Source organism: Poromitra crassiceps (assembly GCF_964638095.1).
Source record: "Poromitra crassiceps genome assembly, chromosome: 8".
Lineage (NCBI taxonomy): Eukaryota > Metazoa > Chordata > Actinopteri > Beryciformes > Melamphaidae > Poromitra > Poromitra crassiceps.
In genome coordinates this window covers 7,271,914-7,290,397 of record NC_139629.1, presented here as the reverse complement: position 1 = coordinate 7,290,397, position 18,484 = coordinate 7,271,914, and the positions used below count along the sequence as shown (strand labels likewise).

The 18,484-nt window shown below is 46.1% G+C and overlaps 1 protein-coding gene across 1 annotated transcript in view; it reads left to right on the top strand.

Annotated features, from left to right (window-relative positions):
- Positions 1-18,484, top strand: part of dgkg (diacylglycerol kinase, gamma) — a gene marked incomplete at its 3' end in the record, with an annotated part of 116,709 nt that overhangs the window by 68,114 nt on the left and 30,111 nt on the right. Inside the window, exon 22 of the mRNA XM_083642126.1 lies at positions 16,728-16,818. Within this exon, the coding sequence (XP_083498252.1) occupies positions 16,728-16,818 (91 nt within the window). The remainder of the gene's footprint in view (positions 1-16,727; positions 16,819-18,484) is intronic.

Here is an 18,484-nt window from a genome sequence, read left to right as displayed (position 1 = left end):
GCTAGCTCTAGTCTAGCTTTAGCCAGGGCTAGCTCTAGTCTAGCTTTAGCCAGGCTAGCTCTAGTCTAGCTTTAACCAGGGCTAGCTCTAGTCTAGCTTTAGCCAGGCTAGCTCTAGTCTAGCTTTAGCCAGGGCTAGCTCTAGTCTAACTTTAGCCAGGCTAGCTATAGTCTAGCTTTAGCCAGGCTAGCTCTAGTCTAGCTTTAGCCAGGGCTAGCTCTAGTCTAACTTTAGCCAGGCTAGCTCTAGTCTAGCTTTAGCCAGGCTAGCTCTAGTCTAGCTTTAGCCAGGGCTAGCTCTAGTCTAGCTTTAGCCAGGCTAGCTCTAGTCTAGCTTTAGCCAGGGCTAGCTCTAGTCTAACTTTAGCCAGGCTAGCTCTAGTCTAGCTTTAGCCAGGCTAGCTCTAGTCTAGCTTTAGCCAGGGCTAGCTCTAGTCTAACTTTAGCCAGGCTAGCTCTAGTCTAGCTTTAGCCAGGCTAGCTCTAGTCTAGCTTTAGCCAGGGCTAGCTCTAGTCTAGCTTTAGCCAGGCTAGCTCTAGTCTAGCTTTAGCCAGGGCTAGCTCTAGTCTAGCTTTAGCCAGGGCTAGCTCTAGTCTGGTTACATGCTGCCACTCCGACGTGCTGCCACTCCGACGTTCTGCCACTCCGAAATATCGGCACTCAGAAAGGGGGTCTATATTCCCCGTTTTTCACTAACCTCTCCCAGCCCCCACGCCAAACCTAACCTCCCCCAGACCCTAACCCAAAACCTAACCTCTCCCACCCCCACGCCTAAACCTAAGGTCGGCATTGCGGCTTCTAAGGTGAACGACCGCCAGTCCGAATAATGGAAGTTAACGTTCGGAGTGGCAGGGCTTCGGAAAGGCAGAGGAACCCCCTCTAGTCTAGCTTTAGCCAGGCTAGCTCTAGTCTAGCTTTAGCAATAACAGTTGATAACAAGGCATTTCGTGGTATTTTGCGCATACAAACACTGCAGCAACATGTCCACACACACGTAGAAGTTAGACAGTGCTGTGTGTACAGCTGATTTAATGAGACACAAACAAGACAGAAGTGCTAATAAACAGTATTTACTACGATTTTAACTACTGTTGTTGCGCAGAGCAGCCATCTTGGATTTTTTAGGTCGTGGGCTGCTGAGGCTCCTACGAGTTTGGGAGAGAAGATACGTGCACTGGTGACGTCACCGTTCGAGCTCATGACCTTTGAACCGTCACATCCCCATTTCCCAGTTTTAAAGGAATGCCCCATAAAGTCCTATACTATTTACAGTAATGCCCAGTTTAGACTAGAGCAGGGGTTCCCAAACTTTTCCGACCAAGTACCACTATGTTAAGCTGACCAGATTTCTCAAATGAAAATCGGGGACATTTCCAGTCCGGCAATCAATATATCATTAAAATATACAATGTTATTACCTATGAAATAAAAAAAAGGGGATGATTCCGGTTTCATTTGTTAATAAATTAATAAACAGTGTTGGCTTCAGGAAGAGGCCCCTGGTGCCTCCCCCCCCCCCCCAACACACACACACACACACACACACACACACACACACACACACACACACACTACACACTTAATTCACTGTGCCCCTTTACAAAATGTCAATGTCACTGTGTTCTCCAGCAGCATGAGGCCTTGCCGTCCGTACCTACAGCGCCAAATGTTTTATGAATAGCCTCAGATCTCAAAAAGTCTTTTCAGTGTTACAGTCCTAAGTGTTTTTTCATTGTTCAAGATTTCCTAGACCAGCAGGAAGCAGCATGTAAGCACTTATTAGATGCCTGGATCAACGGGCTACATAGACATGTGATGCTTTTATATGCTTTTAACCCGTAAGCCTCCTGCAACCTTACCTTCCTGATTGAGTGGTTGGCCAGTGACGTCTGTAAATGGTAGACTCATGGGTACACTCATAGAATCCATTCTCACTCAGATATCTTGAGGTGAGAGCGGGCAGGGGTCCCCTTTGAAATTGACCATGCTGGTTTTGCAAAATGCATTATTTAGCCCCCTTCCCGACGGCATTGTTGGTCCCAATGGATGCTGTAGGTCTTACAGTTTCATAGCCTCTAAGTATCTTCACTCTACTGTAGATTTAAGAATGAGCCTGCTAGAGCTAGAGTCATATCGGCCGCAGACGCCAGTAGAAAATCTGGGACATTTTCGGGGACAGCTCCAGCCGGGAACAGGTCACCAAAAATGGGGACTGTCCCCGAAAATCGGGGACGTCTGGTCACCTTACACTATGTACCAAACCAAATTTCCCAGGGACCACTTTCTCTGCGTATACCAAATCCCCCCCCCCCCCCCCCCCCATAAGATGAAATTTGCTGATTTAACCATGCAATAGCAGCAGAAAGGCTAAATCACAATATAAGGCTAATGGTTCAAAACGGACACACAAACAAATGGACATGCACACGCACACCTGCCACCATTAGTCTGTGAAGAAGAGGTCGGATCCCTTTGAAAATGTTTTTTTCCTCGCCAAAATGTAGCCTAAATTTGGAGTGTTATTTAGCCACCTTGCTGATAAGCTAGCATGACATGGTTGGTACCAATCGATTCCTTGGGTCTTATAGTTTCATAATGCTACCAGAAACTTTGCTCTGGCTTTAAAACTGAGCCTCTGAAAGTACATTTTCAAAATTGTGATATTTCCCAAATACTGTATCACGATATGTCCAAAAATCGGCCTAAGCCGGCTACTCCTCAGGGTTAATGTGTACCGATACGATATATGTAAAAAAAATTGTATTTTTATTTTATTTTTTGCAATTCTCTGGTGGACCACCAGGCGGACCACAGTTTGGGAACCAATGGACTAGACTAGAGGATATTACCCCTTGGCGAGCCCTCAGCAGCAGTTTTTGGAGTTTGCGGCGACAAACCCCACAAATCGCCCTCCTTGGCTCGGTGTTGATTGCTATGTGTGAACTGTTGAAATACACGAGCGGAGAGCTCACCAATGAGTCAGACTGAGGCGTGACAGATATCTAGCAGGCTAAATATCTGGTTGTGTCGGAAGAGCCATCAACGTGTTTCAGCCAATGAGAGCGCAGTGAGGCTGACCCGGCCAGGGTTATTATGTCTGCTGTTTGCACTGGCAGGCAAATTTTAAAAATATTTTAAGTAGCTATGCAAATCTTAGATATTTACTAAGATCATTCTATTATCTATTGAAATAGATAGAGAGAGCAGTCAACTTAATAAGTCAAGTCTGTAGAATGGCCCATGTGTTTTGCGAGCATATGTTCACAAAGAATAAATCTGTTGTGAGATGGTGTTTGCGAACTCGTTAGGGACTCTCCTGGGGAAATATCTTGTCGTGTGTGATCCCCTGTCGCTGCTCAGTCATATAGTGTGAAAACCACAATGAGCTGTGTAATCTGAAGAGAACAGTGACTGACGTCTGACAACCGTCGGCTAGTCTGTCTGTGCCATACCACCACACCGGAGCTTATTGGTTCTTCCTCGCCTTCTCTATCGTCCTCAATGCTTCACAGAGCAGTAGGCAGTTGATGGACATTTGTAACTGTTTTATTGTTGTCTGACTGATGTTTTGGCTGTGTAAATGTCTGTTTTTTTTTCTCATGCCAATTTCAATTGAAAGGAATTAGCGTGGAGACAGAGCGCTCTTTCCCTACACCGGGTGAGTAGATGTCACTGGGTGATGAATCACCTTTGACCTGTCCTGGGGAGGGCCCACAGCCACATGTAGCACTTGGCTCAGTGTTTCACTGCTTTATTGTCTTCGCTGCCACTCACATTGCCACGTTCTCTCGCTCTGTCTGTCTCTCTCAAACACCAACCCCCACTAGGGATGTCACCATACTAGAATTTCTACTTCGATACCGATACCCAGGAAAATATCGATACTTGATACCATTTTCGATACCACGGGAAGGGGGGGATGACGACACATCAAGAGGCATAAAAATAAAGTTAGACAGATGGACACCGGACAGACGCACACTTCTCCATAATCTAGGCCTGATAAAACTTTGAATTTAGACAGCAGATTAGCCCTGATCTAGACATCAGAACACGTTTAGCTTGTTGAAGCAACAGATACCCACCAATGATAGGGAGGGAAAAATCAGTGAATTTTCATTCAAAGAAAGCACTGATGCTATCAAAACTGTTGCAAATGAGTATTGTTTCCGTTTCAAATTTTTAGTATTGATACTTATTGATACTATCGATACCTGTTGCAAATGAGTATTGTATCCTACTCAAATTGTCAGTATTGATACTTTTTGATACTATTGATACTTTTCACAACCCTAACCCCCACTCATCTACCCGCACATACACCCTGACAGAATGCCCCCCTCTGGGCCGATTGAGACAGAGGGTGTGGAGGGGGACGTGTGAGTCCTGACACCTCAGTCTATGGAGCTTTATCAGTTCATAGCCACAGTAGCTAGACCTCAAGGAGCCCAAAGCCCAGGTGCTAATGACCTCTCAGACTAGCCACAATGCCGTGTGTGTGTGTGTGTGTGTGTGTGTGTGCGTGTGTGTGCGTGTGTGTGTGTGCGTGTGCGTGCGTGTGCGTGTGTGTGTGCGTGCGTGCGTGTGTATGTGTGCGTGCGTGCGTGCGTGTGTGTGCGTGCGTGCGTGTGTGTGTGTGCGTCCGTGCATGTGTGTGTGTGTGTGTGTGTGTGTCAGAGCCCTAGTGGGGGGAGGTAGGGAGAGGAAGTTTTGGATTAGTAAGTGTGGAATGGCTCATGTGTGGAGGGGGGGGGGGGTGTTTGTTTGATTACAATAACAATAGTGGGTCTTGGTTGAGTGGACAATCCGTTTCCCAGCTCCACAATGAAGACAGAGGAGCTAAGCTGGGTGTCCAGAGGATCATGCAAAACCCAGGCCTTTCCTTTTAATTGAATTTGTTTCACACACATTTTATGCGTGTCTTTAGAAATTATGAAAAGGTTTTCTTGATGTCAGGATCACCAGAAACATTGACTATTAACTAAATTCATTGTGATATATCAGGAGCTAGGACTAGTTCTGATCACTACACGGTATGAAAGCTTTTTTTTTTTTTTATCATATTCTTTGAAATGGCCACACAACGAAATCTTGGATAAAGTCTTTAGAGAACTTTTATGAATGAAGCCCACAATGGGCAGAGGTCTCTCGACTCTTGTATGAAAACTGAGCTGCTTGTTTTTCTCCATCAGACCGTGATGAATGTGATGGCCAAAGGGTGACCTGGTGCTCAGTGATCTCTGATGAGCACTTCTGCTCCTACAGACCTGATTGATATTGGCTCAGCACTCACCACTTGACACTATTTATAAGCCCGGGGGGGGTTGGAGATGTGACACTTCAGCCCTTTTCCCACATGCGCTTTGTACCGCAAAATGACCGGAACGTGGTCAAATGGCTGCATGTGGGAAAGGCGCCGTGCCGGTATAAGCGCGACCCCGTCGTCGCGGCCATTTCACCAGTTTTGAGCTAGTCAGAAGAGCGGTATGCCGCGATAGACAGACAGGTGAGAAAGGGGTCCAGTCATTTTCCGCTATCAGTGGGCTGTGACTTCGTGGACCAGGTTGCACACAGTAGACAGTCCAACACCAAATACACAGCTGATTGTTCGATATTCCCCTGGTGTTGCGTACCACCAAAGGACTATTGCCAGTCGCAAACGCGCTTCCAGTGGTTTTCGCCACCGGGTGATCTTGCGTGCGGGTCGGACCAGACTCAGCACATAATACCGGGACATGCGAAAATGACGCTTCCATTCCACGTCGTCAAAATTGTTCAGAGCATCTTCCCAAAATAAATTCCCTCCTGGTCTCTCTCGCTTCCAGACGGCTCTAGTCTCACGCAGCAGCGCAGAGGTACATAACACTGTCATGATCTGTCCCCGGTTTAGTCTATCTTCATATTCTGCACGATGTTGAGCGGAGAAGACTGCAAACATTAATCTGTTTCTGTTCGCACGTATATCCCCTTTCCATTTTCGCCTTAATTTGTCTGCGTCGCTGTCTACGTTTGAGGAAAAAGCGCGTCAGCAATATTATCAAAAGAGTGGACGCCGGCTCCATGTGTGTTTGTTGTTTTTTTCTGACTGGCCTCAGTGGCCTGCAGCACAGACCCCAGGCCACTCTCCTCCGCCCCCCGCCCCCCGCCCGCTCCGCCGCACCCCACCCCACCCCCCAACATACCGGCTATTTGACGACTAGATTCTCACTTGCGAACGCTGAGGTGTGAAGGGAAATTCAGGGAAATGTCCGATATTGACTTACAGGTAATTTTCCGGTACGCATGTGGGAAAAGGGTGTGAGAAAGATTTCAAGATTTGTATTGTCACTCCATTGTACAAGTATGCACGTGTGAACTTCTTAGGCTGTGGGCTGCGTTACTGACAAGGTGCAGTAGGAGGCAAATAGTGCAAAATCACAGCAAACAACAAATATGGCACAACAGCACAGCAAACAACAAATAGGGCAATAAGGGCTAATGTACACCGCCTCCGGAACAGATGCGGTACGGCTGCGAACAGACCCACACTCGTGTCATCTGTCAGACGGATGGGTGATCCGACAAAAATAGAACAGGTGCGTGATCTTTCCGTACTGCATGTGTATCGCCCATCAATTAACACAGCGAGAGTCGATCCGTCAGTTTTGTTGGATCTGCAACGCATCTGGTGTACATTGGCTGTAAGGCAACAGTTAAATAGGTCAAACAATGTAAACGGTGTATGTAAAGGCAAATAAGGCAGTAAAAATAAGAAAGGTAATAAAGTATGACCTAATAAAATATTCGTCTCATGGCCTGCGGAAAGAAACTATTCCGCAGGGGGTTTGTACGTGCTTTCGGGACCCTGTATCTTCTCCCTGAGGGCAACAGGGACAACAAGCTGTTGCGCCGGTGGGTCGTGTCATTGATGAACTTCCGGGACTTCCTCAGGCACCGCTGAGTGTACAGATAATAAAACCTAAATACATAAACCATGAAACCTTTTTTTAACCAGCCTGTTAACATGTTTATTTATGCTGTAAATTTGGGACATTTTTGGATAGGGGGGTTAATAGGGATTTACTCACTTTTGCAGCCAGCCTCAAGTGGACATTTGAGGAACTGCAGTTTTTTTTGGAACTTCCACATTGGCCTCATATTTTCACAATCGGAACTCCCCCCTCGGTCAATGGGCATTATCCTGCAGCCATTCAGCTGCAGTGACGCTTTATCTCCACATTGATTTATCCAGTTTAATCAATCTAAACTGCTGTGTGATGAGCTTTGTTTACCATAAACTCAGTTCCATTTGTACCAAGATCATATAACCAACAATTATTAACAAGATATTATGTAACATGTCTAATACAGTAGTGTTAAATAAAATCTCTCAGACAGAGAAAAGGAGAGAAGCTGTTGTTAACCCGCTGCACTTCTCCTGCTATCCTAAAGGGAAAATCTATACACACACACTGCTCTCTGTTTGCCTGAGCCTGACAGACAGGCACATATAAGCATGCAAGCAAGCATGTGAGAGACTCTCTCACATGCTCTCTCTCTCTCTCTCTCTCTCACACACACACACACACACACACACACACACACACACACACACACACACACACACACACACATACTGACACTGTAGGGTCATAGGTTATATAACCGTGGGGTATAGGACCCCCAGGAAAGGATTTACCTCCACAAGGAATGTGTCAACACGACCTGAATGGTTATTAATGAGCTTGTTCCACTCTTGAGATTCTGCTGTTCACCCACCGCTTTCGTTCTAGACAGAAATGAGATGACCCATGACCTGATTCCCAAGCTTTACTACCCAATTGTTCTAAAGTTGTAGCCTACTAGTGGTCATAGTAAGAAGAACAGCTAGTAGAAGACAAATTATGGACAATAAGACTAACGAGAACTGCAGTTAAGTAGTGTTGTGATCCATAGTGCTTTTACATGTACACCTCATAATGATACTGTCACACGTAAAAAAGATACCGTATTTCCTTATCCTTATTGTGTGTGTGTGTGCGTGCGTGCGTGCGCGTGCGTGCATGCGTGCGTGTGTCTGTGTCTGTGTGCACTCTTGCATCATAAGCAGTTTTATCAAGCCCAAGGAATAGTTCACGAGGTCACACCTGGTCACCTGATTGGATTAACAGATAGTAGATCAGATCCCCGTCACTGGATTACTCCTCCTGTCCTCCCTCCCTCCCTCCCTCCTCCTCCCTCCCTCCCTCCCTCCTCCCGCCCTCTGCCCACAAGAACACTTCCAAGGCAAACCAATTGCCAAGCCATTACCTCATCATATGGGCACCGCTCCCTTCAGCTCCCGTCTTCTTAAAGGTCCCATTCCGTGCAAAAGCTGTTTTTACTTGTAAATGCATATATACTGCTGTCAGCCCTCCCTGTAATGAGTGGTCACAAGCTCAGAACTGCCACAGTTGGATTTGTCCCTATACAGCTCTCTCAAGCAGTCTCCTCCAAGCCACACCCCCAAACGCTTCGTTTGCCCAGACGGGGGATCGGGACGTCACGAGCTTCCTCACGCATACTGCGCGGGTCTCTCTCACACAAGCTACCTGCACCATTTTGTCTATAGCCACAAAATTAACACTTCTAGCTGGAGCGACGCCAACTGTACGTGATCCAGCAACTGCAGAGGTGCATTCGGTAAGTCTAGGCATTTTGAGATGTCCTCTTTAGCGTAGTAACCGTTAAGTTAACGATAACTCGCAACCTAGCATGCTGGTCCACAGACGCTAATCTGATTGGCCGCTGGGAGCCTGGGGCGGGCTCTCCCTCAGCGGCCAATGGGAACTGTTAGTTCTGAATATATTATAGAAACAAACCATTCTTGGGAAGCGACGAGATGAGGAAGTGAGAACTCCGTCACAACAAACGGGGTTGCTATATTTTCGACAAATTAATCCAGAATCATGTTTTATGGACCAGAGACACACGTTTTTAAGAGGTTACAGCTGCACGAATTGGGACCTTTAAAGCGCTCATTTGTGCAATCCTGTTTTGTTTTTGTTATTTTATGATCTCTTCCCAGCCATCACTTGTGTCAAATCAAACTCTGGTGTGTTTTTCCTTGGATCTTCTGTTTCTTTGTCTGTTCAGCCATGTGTCACTGTGCTCACGCTCAATACCCACTTCTTCTGTTTCTTTGTCTGTTCAGCCTTGTGTCACTGTGCTCACGCTCAATACCCACTTCTTCTGTTTATTCCAAAACAATGAAAAAGGAAAATGCATGACTTTTTCCCCTCCTCCCGACGACACCGGATGTTTAGATCAGCACATGTGAACGCTTTCATGTACTGAATATTCTGCAGGTTGAATCATCGTCGGTGATGGGGCGTAGCAAAACATTTATTGACATGAAAGGACAACTGTTTATACTTAACACATTGACTGCCAGCCCTTTTTTCAATGCTGTAGGTAGGTTCTGCCAGGTTTTTTTTTGAGGATTCTGGCTCATTTTACAAGAGCCGAGGATTCTTTTCTGCTAAGATTTTGTGAACACACAATATCTCAAAACAACTAATAGAATGTGTGCTTTCTCTGTCTAAAAGAGTTAGTTTGTAGAGTTAGTAGTTATGTAAGCATTAGCAGTTGAATACAGCATGGTTTCAGCGTCAGAAAAATTATTCAGAGATAAACGGCTTTTTGTGAAATTCGATAGAACAGTCACTTTAACCATTCATTTTTGGCATCAGTAAGACCTAAACAATAGTTTTGAACAGTAATTTCCTCCATAACAGCAGGAAACTCCCCTCTGCTTCCAACTCCTCCCTCCGTGGGCGTTCCTCTTGGCTGCAGCCAGCGGCCGTGTCACAAGCTTGTCACCAGTCTCACTGCTTTGCAGCTGCTGTGCGGCTGTGCCTGTCTGAGCGGCCGCTCTTTGAGGAAGTCTGGTTGGACTCGCTCGCTTCTTGGAGTTTTGGTTGAGAGCTTTGATCAAGCTTTTGCGATTCTGGTCATATTTATGCTGCGTGTTTCAAAGTGTGTTCCATCCGTGATCTATTATGCAAATTTGCAATCCCGCACTGCCAGCAATCAGCGCGAAAACGAAAGCGTTTTCGCCAATCCATTTTCATGAGAATGGCTTCGTCACACTGCTTTTTGCTTGCCTTCCTTGTCGCCACTTAGTGGGTCGGTGGAATGGGTTGTACACGTTGTACACGTCCAATACTTATATAAGAGATGTAAAAGGGTTAGATGCACATCCCACCGTCAAAAAAAAAAAATCGATTTTTTTTTTGACGTGTTAACACGTTAACTGCCAGCGACGTATGCATACGTCAAAAAAAATCCAGCGCTTGACTGCCAGCGACGTATGGATACGTCAAAAAAATCGTTTTTTTTTTTTTGACGGTGGGGCGTTGATCAATCCCTTTTACGTCTCCTGTACAATTATTGGAGGTATTGAATGTGTATAATCTATTTTACCGACCCACTAAGTGTTGACAGTGCTCCCCCAGACGAGCGAAATCAAAGAAAAAGGGAGCAAGGAAATGGCGAGGCGATTTTACAGTATTACATTCTCATGAAAATGGTTGGGGGAAAACGCTCTCGTTTTCGCACTGATTGCTGGCGATGCGGGATTGCAAATTTACATAATACATTACAGGTGGAACACACTTTGAAACACGCAGCATAAATATGACCAGAATCGCAAAAGCTTCTCTCAACCAAAACTCCCAAGAAGCGAGCGAGTCCATGCCGACTTCCTCAAACAGCAGCCTGCAGACAGGCACAGGAGAGCAGCAAAAGCACTGAGACTGTGACGGCCGCGGCAGCCAAGAAGAGGGAGGAGTTGAGGAGTTGAAGCAACTCTGCCTCTCGCTCTCTCCCTCTCTCTCTCTCTCTCTCTCTCGCTCTCTCTCTCTCCCTCCCTCCCTCTCTCTCTCTCTCTCTCTCTCTCTCCCTCTCCCCCTCTCACTAGGATTAAACCTAGTGCGTCTCCCTCCCGAGAGGGAGGGAGAGAGAGAGAGAGGGAGGGAGAGCGAGAGGGAGGGAGAGAGAGAGAGAGAGAGAGAGAGAGGGAGGGAGAGCGAGGGGAAGGGAGAGAGAGAGAGAGAGAGAGAGAGCGAGAGGGGGAGGGAGAGAGAGAGAGAGAGAGAGACAAAAATGAATGGTTAAAGTGACAGCTCTATCGAATTTCACAAAAAGCCGTTTATCTCTGAATATTTTTTCTCATGCTAAAACCATGCTGTATTCAACTGATAATGCTTACATAACTACTAACTCTACAAACTAACTCTTTTAGACAGAGAAAGTACACATTCTATTAGTACTTTTGAGATATTGTATGTTCACAAACTCCAAGCAGAAAATAATCCTCGGCGCTTGTAAAATGAGCCACAATCCTCAAAAAACGGCTTGGCAGAAGCTACCTACAGTAAGAAAAAAACGGCTGGCAGTCAATGTGTTAACACGTCGTTGGCAGTCAACAGCTGGATTCTGAAAACGTGTTAACACGTCGTTGGCAGTGAACGTGTTAATATATAATAATACTTCAACTGTTTATACTTAATATATAATAATACTTAATATAACTAATATATATAATTAATTGACCTCCACTATTGAAGACGTTTGATGGTTAGAGCTTTTTTTAGACACTAGGCTTAGCTTCTTGGACCAGGATAGTCTTATACTGTCCACCCCGCTGCAGACCAGCCAATCCACCAAGCAACTCTCAGTTAATCATGCAAAAAGTCTGCATAACCACATATATTTCAGTGAAAGCTAAACTGTGTCTAATAGAAATCGTGATTGATCGTGACTTTCCGTTAATCAGTGCCTTCTTCAGAGTCAGGATCAGATGGATAAAGGTTACTGTAATGCTACTGATGGACCAGAGTTGAGGTGAGCAGCACCTAACTGATCAGGTCATAGGTAGAGACGGGGGTGAGAGAAGAGGAGGAGGAAGAGGGGAGGGGTGGAGGAGAAGGTGGGTTCACAAGGTCACTGCTCACACAGGGGATTAACAGAGATGCTTATCTTTACGGAGGTGTGTGTGGGGGGGGGGGGGGGGGGGGCATGAGCCAGAGAGGTGTGGCCCCCAGGCCTCGCTGAAGCACCTGAAGTGTGTTTTCATAATAACCTGTTTTGTTGCCTTTCCGCCCCCTCTGCAGCCTTCCCCTGCTCGCCACAGCCACCCTCCAACCTCCCTTAAGGCTGAATTATACTCGACCAAGCTCGTTGGGGGTGGGGCCCCGCGAGTCTCCGTGCAGACCCCGCGCTGGGGTTGATGCCATTATACTCAGAAAGTGATCAGCATGTAGCCTATTGTACAATGGTAATAGTGAGAACAGCCCGTGGAAAAGTCGCAATGAAACGCTATTATGTGCAGTACTCAGTGCGCTTTCACTCTCAAACGACCCCACATCAGCACATAAAGGAATCACCAAACTTGTTTTTACTGAATAGCCGTTTTACTTCTCAACCCTGATTGCCTACTCTGTGATGCTTTTAATCTCTCTCAATAATGCTCTCAACACAACACATTTACTTGGTGAAATGACTAAAAATTAACAGTTGCAAATCTAAGTTTATAGCCTACCACATGGGTCAAGAAATGTGGCGAAAACACAGCTCAGTGTTCAGGGCTCAGTGGCTTGAAAGCGGCCATGTTTGGAGAGAATTTGCGAGTTTGCTCGCGCTGTTAGAAAAAAAATCATGCACAAGGCGAGCGCCCGACGGAGCTAGCGAATAACCACGCCCAACAAATTTACGTGATTTGACGCGCCCGGCCCGCGCTCCACCCACGCGCCCTTCACGGCAGGGTGAGCATAATTCAAGCTTTAGACTCTGCCTTCCCCTGCTCACCACAGCCACCCTCCAACCTCCCATAGATGAAATATGATTCCACCAACATTGCCTGTCGTTGTGTTCCCTTTCAAAAAGTTGCCTTTTGAAGAGATATTTTTTTTATCTTGCCAATTTACCGCATCGATACAATTTGAATCGGAGTAAATCAATACTTTGCTTTAATACACGTTTGTTTGTTTTTGTTCTTCTTGAGGACACTGTAAGCACAGTTGTGAGTCAGTTGTGTGTGAACCCGTTCCCCCCTCCTCACCAGCCAGAGCCCCCCGGAGCTCTGTAGGCACACAGCCTTGCATGCTGAACTGGGGACTCTCAAAGCACGAGAAAAACAAGTGTCCTCATCAGAATACAAAATGGTCCCTTTTCGAACCGCTGAAGTTCCTTTTTGTTCTGTAGACTTTCTGCTGCATTTCTCTATAATTTCAGTGAAAAACATGCGAATAAGGAAGAAAGGCTTGTGGAAGTGGCCTGTCTCCCTGTTGCGCTCTGTCCACAGGAGAGGTGGCCTGTCTCCCTGCTGCGCTCTGTCCACAGGAGAGGTCTGTCTCCCTGCTGCGCTCTGTCCACAGGAGAGGTGGCCTGTCTCCCTGCTGCGCTCTGTCCACAGGAGAGGTCTGTCTCCCTGCTGCACTCTGTCCACAGGAGAGGTGGCCTGTCTCCCTGCTGCGCTCTGTCCACAGGAGAGGTGGCCTGTCTCCCTGCTGCGCTCTGTCCACAGGAGAGCTGGCCTGTCTCCCTGCTGCGCTCTGTCCACAGGAGAGCTGGCCTGTCTCCCTGCTGAGCTCTGTCCACAGGAGAGCTGGCCTGTCTCCCTGCTGCGCTCTGTCCACAGGAGAGGTGGCAAAAACATGAGTTAATTGCATTTGTTTTTACAGGCCGTCTCAAGTGGAAGCGAGTTAATGAGGTTAGGCAGCTTGCCTCATTGAGAATTGCAACTGTGCCTAATTGTGATCTCAAATATGCTCATAATCCCTTCATTTGACAGCAGTGCATTATGGGAAGGTATTAAGGTGGAAGAGAGAGAGAGAGAGCGAGAGAGAGAACAAGAGTGGGAGTAAGAATGAAGGTGACAGAAAGGGACATAGAGAGAGAGAAGGAGAGCAGGGAGAAAACAGCTGAAGAAACGGGTTTAAGAAGACAGTCTGAAAGGAACTGTGAGATTAAACAGGTTTAAAGGATTTGAATGAAGCGAGATAAATATGTTTGAAAGGGTTTCATCTCTAACTTGTAGAAGTTCATGTTTAGTTCTGTCTCCTGAGTTCGATAGAACAACAGAAAATGATTGTTGTGACCCCTTCAAACAAGATGTGAGGATTTCCTTTGATCATTCTGCTGACATGTCCCATGATGTGCCCTGCTGCTGGGTGTCGGCACCGTGTGCCCTGTGATGTGCCCTGCTGCTGGGTGTCTTCAAGATTCAAGATTCAAGATTTTTATTGTCACTCCATGGTACAAGTATCACGTGTGAAATTCTTGTGCTGTGGACTCCGTTTACAACATAGTACAAATATAACAGGGCATATGAGTGCAAAAACAACAAGAGACACAACAAGCAATAAGGCAGTATAGTGATAAGACAAGTCAGAGACAGTGGCATCTTCACTGCACATAGGTGCACATGTCACATGTCTCAGTGCCATGGTACCGCTGCTGCGCCCACAGGGGGCAGAGGCTGTTGTGTGTCAACAGGCATGTTGTCAGTGTCAGCAGCATGTCCTCCTCACGTACCATGCCCGTCAACATACTGCCTGGAACTGCAGCAGAGGTGGGCTCTCATCCGGCTCTGCGGGTCCATCGTATTGGTCGTCTCTGGTGGAAAAGAGGTGTGTCGTTGTCTTTTGAATGACCTGTCATGAACCCGCCACTGCGTCCTTTTGGCAGTGGTGAGCCGCAGTGTCAGCGTCAAGACAATGTGTCTGTGCTCGCCAAGGGGAGAGGGTGGAAAAGACTCACTGAGATTACAAGGTACTGTACAGAGATCAGCCAACAATGCTGGCCTGCTGCTGACTATGAATGGCTCAGAGTCCTGCCTCCGATGTCACATTTTGTACTCCGATTCCTCGACTAGTGTATCTGGTTACCTCCGGGGATCATCTCAATAGTGAGTGAGCCAGCGACAACACCCCCCCCCCCCACACACACACGCACACACACACACGCACACGCACGCGCACGCACGCACACACACACATCTTAAGGCCCAATTATACCCCATTTTCATCCGTAAATAAGGGCGTCCATTTCAAACGGTGTAATCGTCACTGCCCACATACTTCCATGCGTCTTTCACGTTGGTATCATGTTAAGCTATACATCCACCAGTGGGCAGTAGAGAGTCAAATGCATGTGTGAGTGTGTGTGTGGTTTTCCTTCGTTTCATGCGTATCCGTAAGCTTTCAGATGACGGACAGAAAACGGACGAAATGAACACAGAGTACGGACAGAAGGCTGAAGGACTGAATGGTCACAGAATTGAGGTTCTGGACCCAACTAAAACCCTGGGTACACGCGCGCCATCAAACTGTCATCATCAGTGAGGGGAGGTGATTGCACCTGAGGCTACAGGTGGATCAAGCGGAGATGTCACATTGACTCACATTGACTTTATTCAACCGATGTTCAGTCACAAAAGTGCAGCAAATAAAAAGAGGAAAACACAAAAGCCCAGCCATCAGGTCACTTTGCGTCCGCAGGGCAGAAATTAACCTTCGCTCGATCCTTGACTTCTTTTGAATGCTGTGAATGACAGAATAACATGAAGCGTGATTTAACAGTCTAATGACAGATTTACCGTCTCCTCCAGCCAACCTCCCTCCCACCCCCCCACAGGCAACGTTGACGTGCCAGCTCCAGCATATGGGCACGGAGGCACAAATGTGTTTATTGTTATGATGGAAAAGCAGACGGCAGCAGAACAACCTATTTGGCGGATGGGTAGTGGTGTCAACGATTTGCCGTTCATTACCCAGAAAGCACTGCTGTTCCTAACGAGCGCCTCCTCTATTCACCTTATGTAGCCACGCCCATTTGACCCGGTCATGTGGTCGTGTCACGACTTCCGGCTAAAAAAAAAGAAAAAGAAAAAGGCCGGCTGCTCCCTTATCATCTAACTCTGAATTAACTAATAATTTAGCCAATTGTGTGTAACATACCAAATAAAAGCAAACGGCAATGTCTAAGAATGCAACGCCATGTAACTGGCTCGTTAATTCTCGCATGCCAGGGAATTACGTTAACATCTGCAGGTCTTATAGATGTAAGTGGCTCGCGCTGCGCTCGGAGGAGAGAAAACCACCTGAAGCTTTCTTTGTTGGAGTCCAGGTATGTTTTACAAGAAAGTGCCCCCTCATTGTCGACGATAACGTTACCTGACCTGGCTAACAGTGGATACTCGTTTGCTTGCTGTGTACCGAGCTCAAAGTAGTAGGCTACGTTCTTTGTTTTACCCCCTGCACTGTCCGCTACAAAAACAACTCTCCTCTTCTGACGTTCTTTTGTATTTCGCGCCGTGACCGCCGGAAGTGTTAACACGACCCGGAAGAATTTGGCCCACCCCCGCGTCTGAACATAAGGTGAATAAGGCTTTGGGGTGCGTCAATAGAGCTTTGACCTCTTCGGTCATGCAGCCGCTAGTCTCGTTTGCCAGACTATCTCAGTGGCAGAGCTTATACCTGCTTCCAGTGAGTCAGACTACGCGGTCGCTAACTGTCCTGAATCGTCAGCTTCAGAAAGTCAGATGACCTCAGGCACCGGACAGCAGATGTGCCCAGTCCACTGCAAACAAACTAAGGCTCACAACATGGTGGGCATGTGCAAGCTATATGCACAATTACAACTGTAAATATGAACTTACTCACGTTATATCATTGTCTTTCCTCTGTTTTTCTCTTGCTGTACAGAATGAAGAACAAGCTGTGGTACTTTGAATTTGGCACTACGGAGACCATATCTGCCACCTGCAAGAAACTGAACGAATGCATAGAAGTGGAGGTGAGTCACTTTCCAGACAACATTGCCATTTAAATGTAATGTATAGGTGGTGACAAGAAGTGATTGGTTGGATAAGTGACAGAAATGAGTAGAAAATATCATCTGGGAATATATTTGATTTGATTTGATCTTTATTTATCTCGAACTGTTCAAAACATAAAAAAACATCACAAAAGCTCATACAAATAACTCCACATACGTGAAGCCAGCAGTCAACATGCGTTAAAAGCAAGAAAAAACATACACAAAATAGTTTGAGGAGGGGCAGAAAGAAGCAAAGCTTATTTGATCCTGCCCCTTCATCACAGCATCATATTACATGTAAATTCAATAAAATCTCTCTCAATATAAAATATAAAAAACTCTCAAAAACAAAATGAATACAAAGTGATAATACAAAGTGACATACAAAGTTACAGTAAATTCTATAAGTCTATAAAATGTCTTTCAATAAACCATTTAAAAGTTAGTACAAAGTGCTAGTACAGTAGTACAGTATCACTGAGAAGTAAAAAGAACGAATGCCATATGTATGGTAACACACTGTATTTGATGTGTCAAATTAGAAAATATGAAAATTGAACAAAGAAACTGAACGAATGCATAGAAGTGGAGGTGAGTCACGTTGCAGACATCATTGTCATTGAAATGGAATGCATAAGTGGTGACAAGAAATGATTGGTTGGATACATGACAGAAATTAGTAAAAAAATCACACCCAGGTGTTGAAGTAAGCGGTGCCGGTTTTGCAGGTTGGCGTGCGCCCGTGGACATGTGTCTTTCACCGGCCGTCTGTCTCCACACGCACTCTCTGGTACATTTGAACCGGGGGGGAGAGGCGGCTAGGCTAAATCTTATCCACACACATCTCAATAGCTATACATGTCACAAAAAACAGCCTCACATCAGTCTTCAATAGTGTATGAAATCAGTAGATGTGAGGGTGTGGGTATAGTCCTAGCCTACTGTGAATTGTTTATTGATTACAAATATATTTGATCAAGAAATAAGTCACAATACTGTGGTAACAAGGTATTTGGTATTGATATTTTTCCATGCCTGAGTACGAGCAACTGTAGCATGTCCCAATTTCCTCTCGGGGATCAATAAGGTTTTCTGATTCTGATTCTGATTCTGATTCTGATTCCCAGTTTGTCATAAAATGGTCCGAAACGACCGACTCGTTGCCGCACATCATATCACACCCAGGTGTTGAAGTAAGCAGTGCCGGTTTTGCAGGTTGGAGGCGTGCGTGCGCCCGTGGACATGTGTGTCTTTCACCGGTTTGAAAACCATGGTGCCTTCTGTCTCCACACACTCACTCTCTGGTACATTTGAATGGGGGGGGGGGGTGTTACCCTCTCTCTACGCCTGCCCTGTGCCTCATGTCTGCACAGACCGGGGAGCTGGGGTCGGGGCCACACCCCCTGCCCTGTCGCCTCAAGCCAGTCTTGCCCAAATCTCGATGAGTTTTCCCCAAATCTCGTGTTAGCTGCCTCAAATCTCGCCTACACCTCCCAAAATCTCGCCTACAAACACACAGAGTCATCTATAGAAGCGGCTGGCACCGCTTAAAAATATAATCTGGGAATATACTGTAGGCTATATAATACTATATAATATATAATACTACTATATATATATATATATAATATATATAATATAT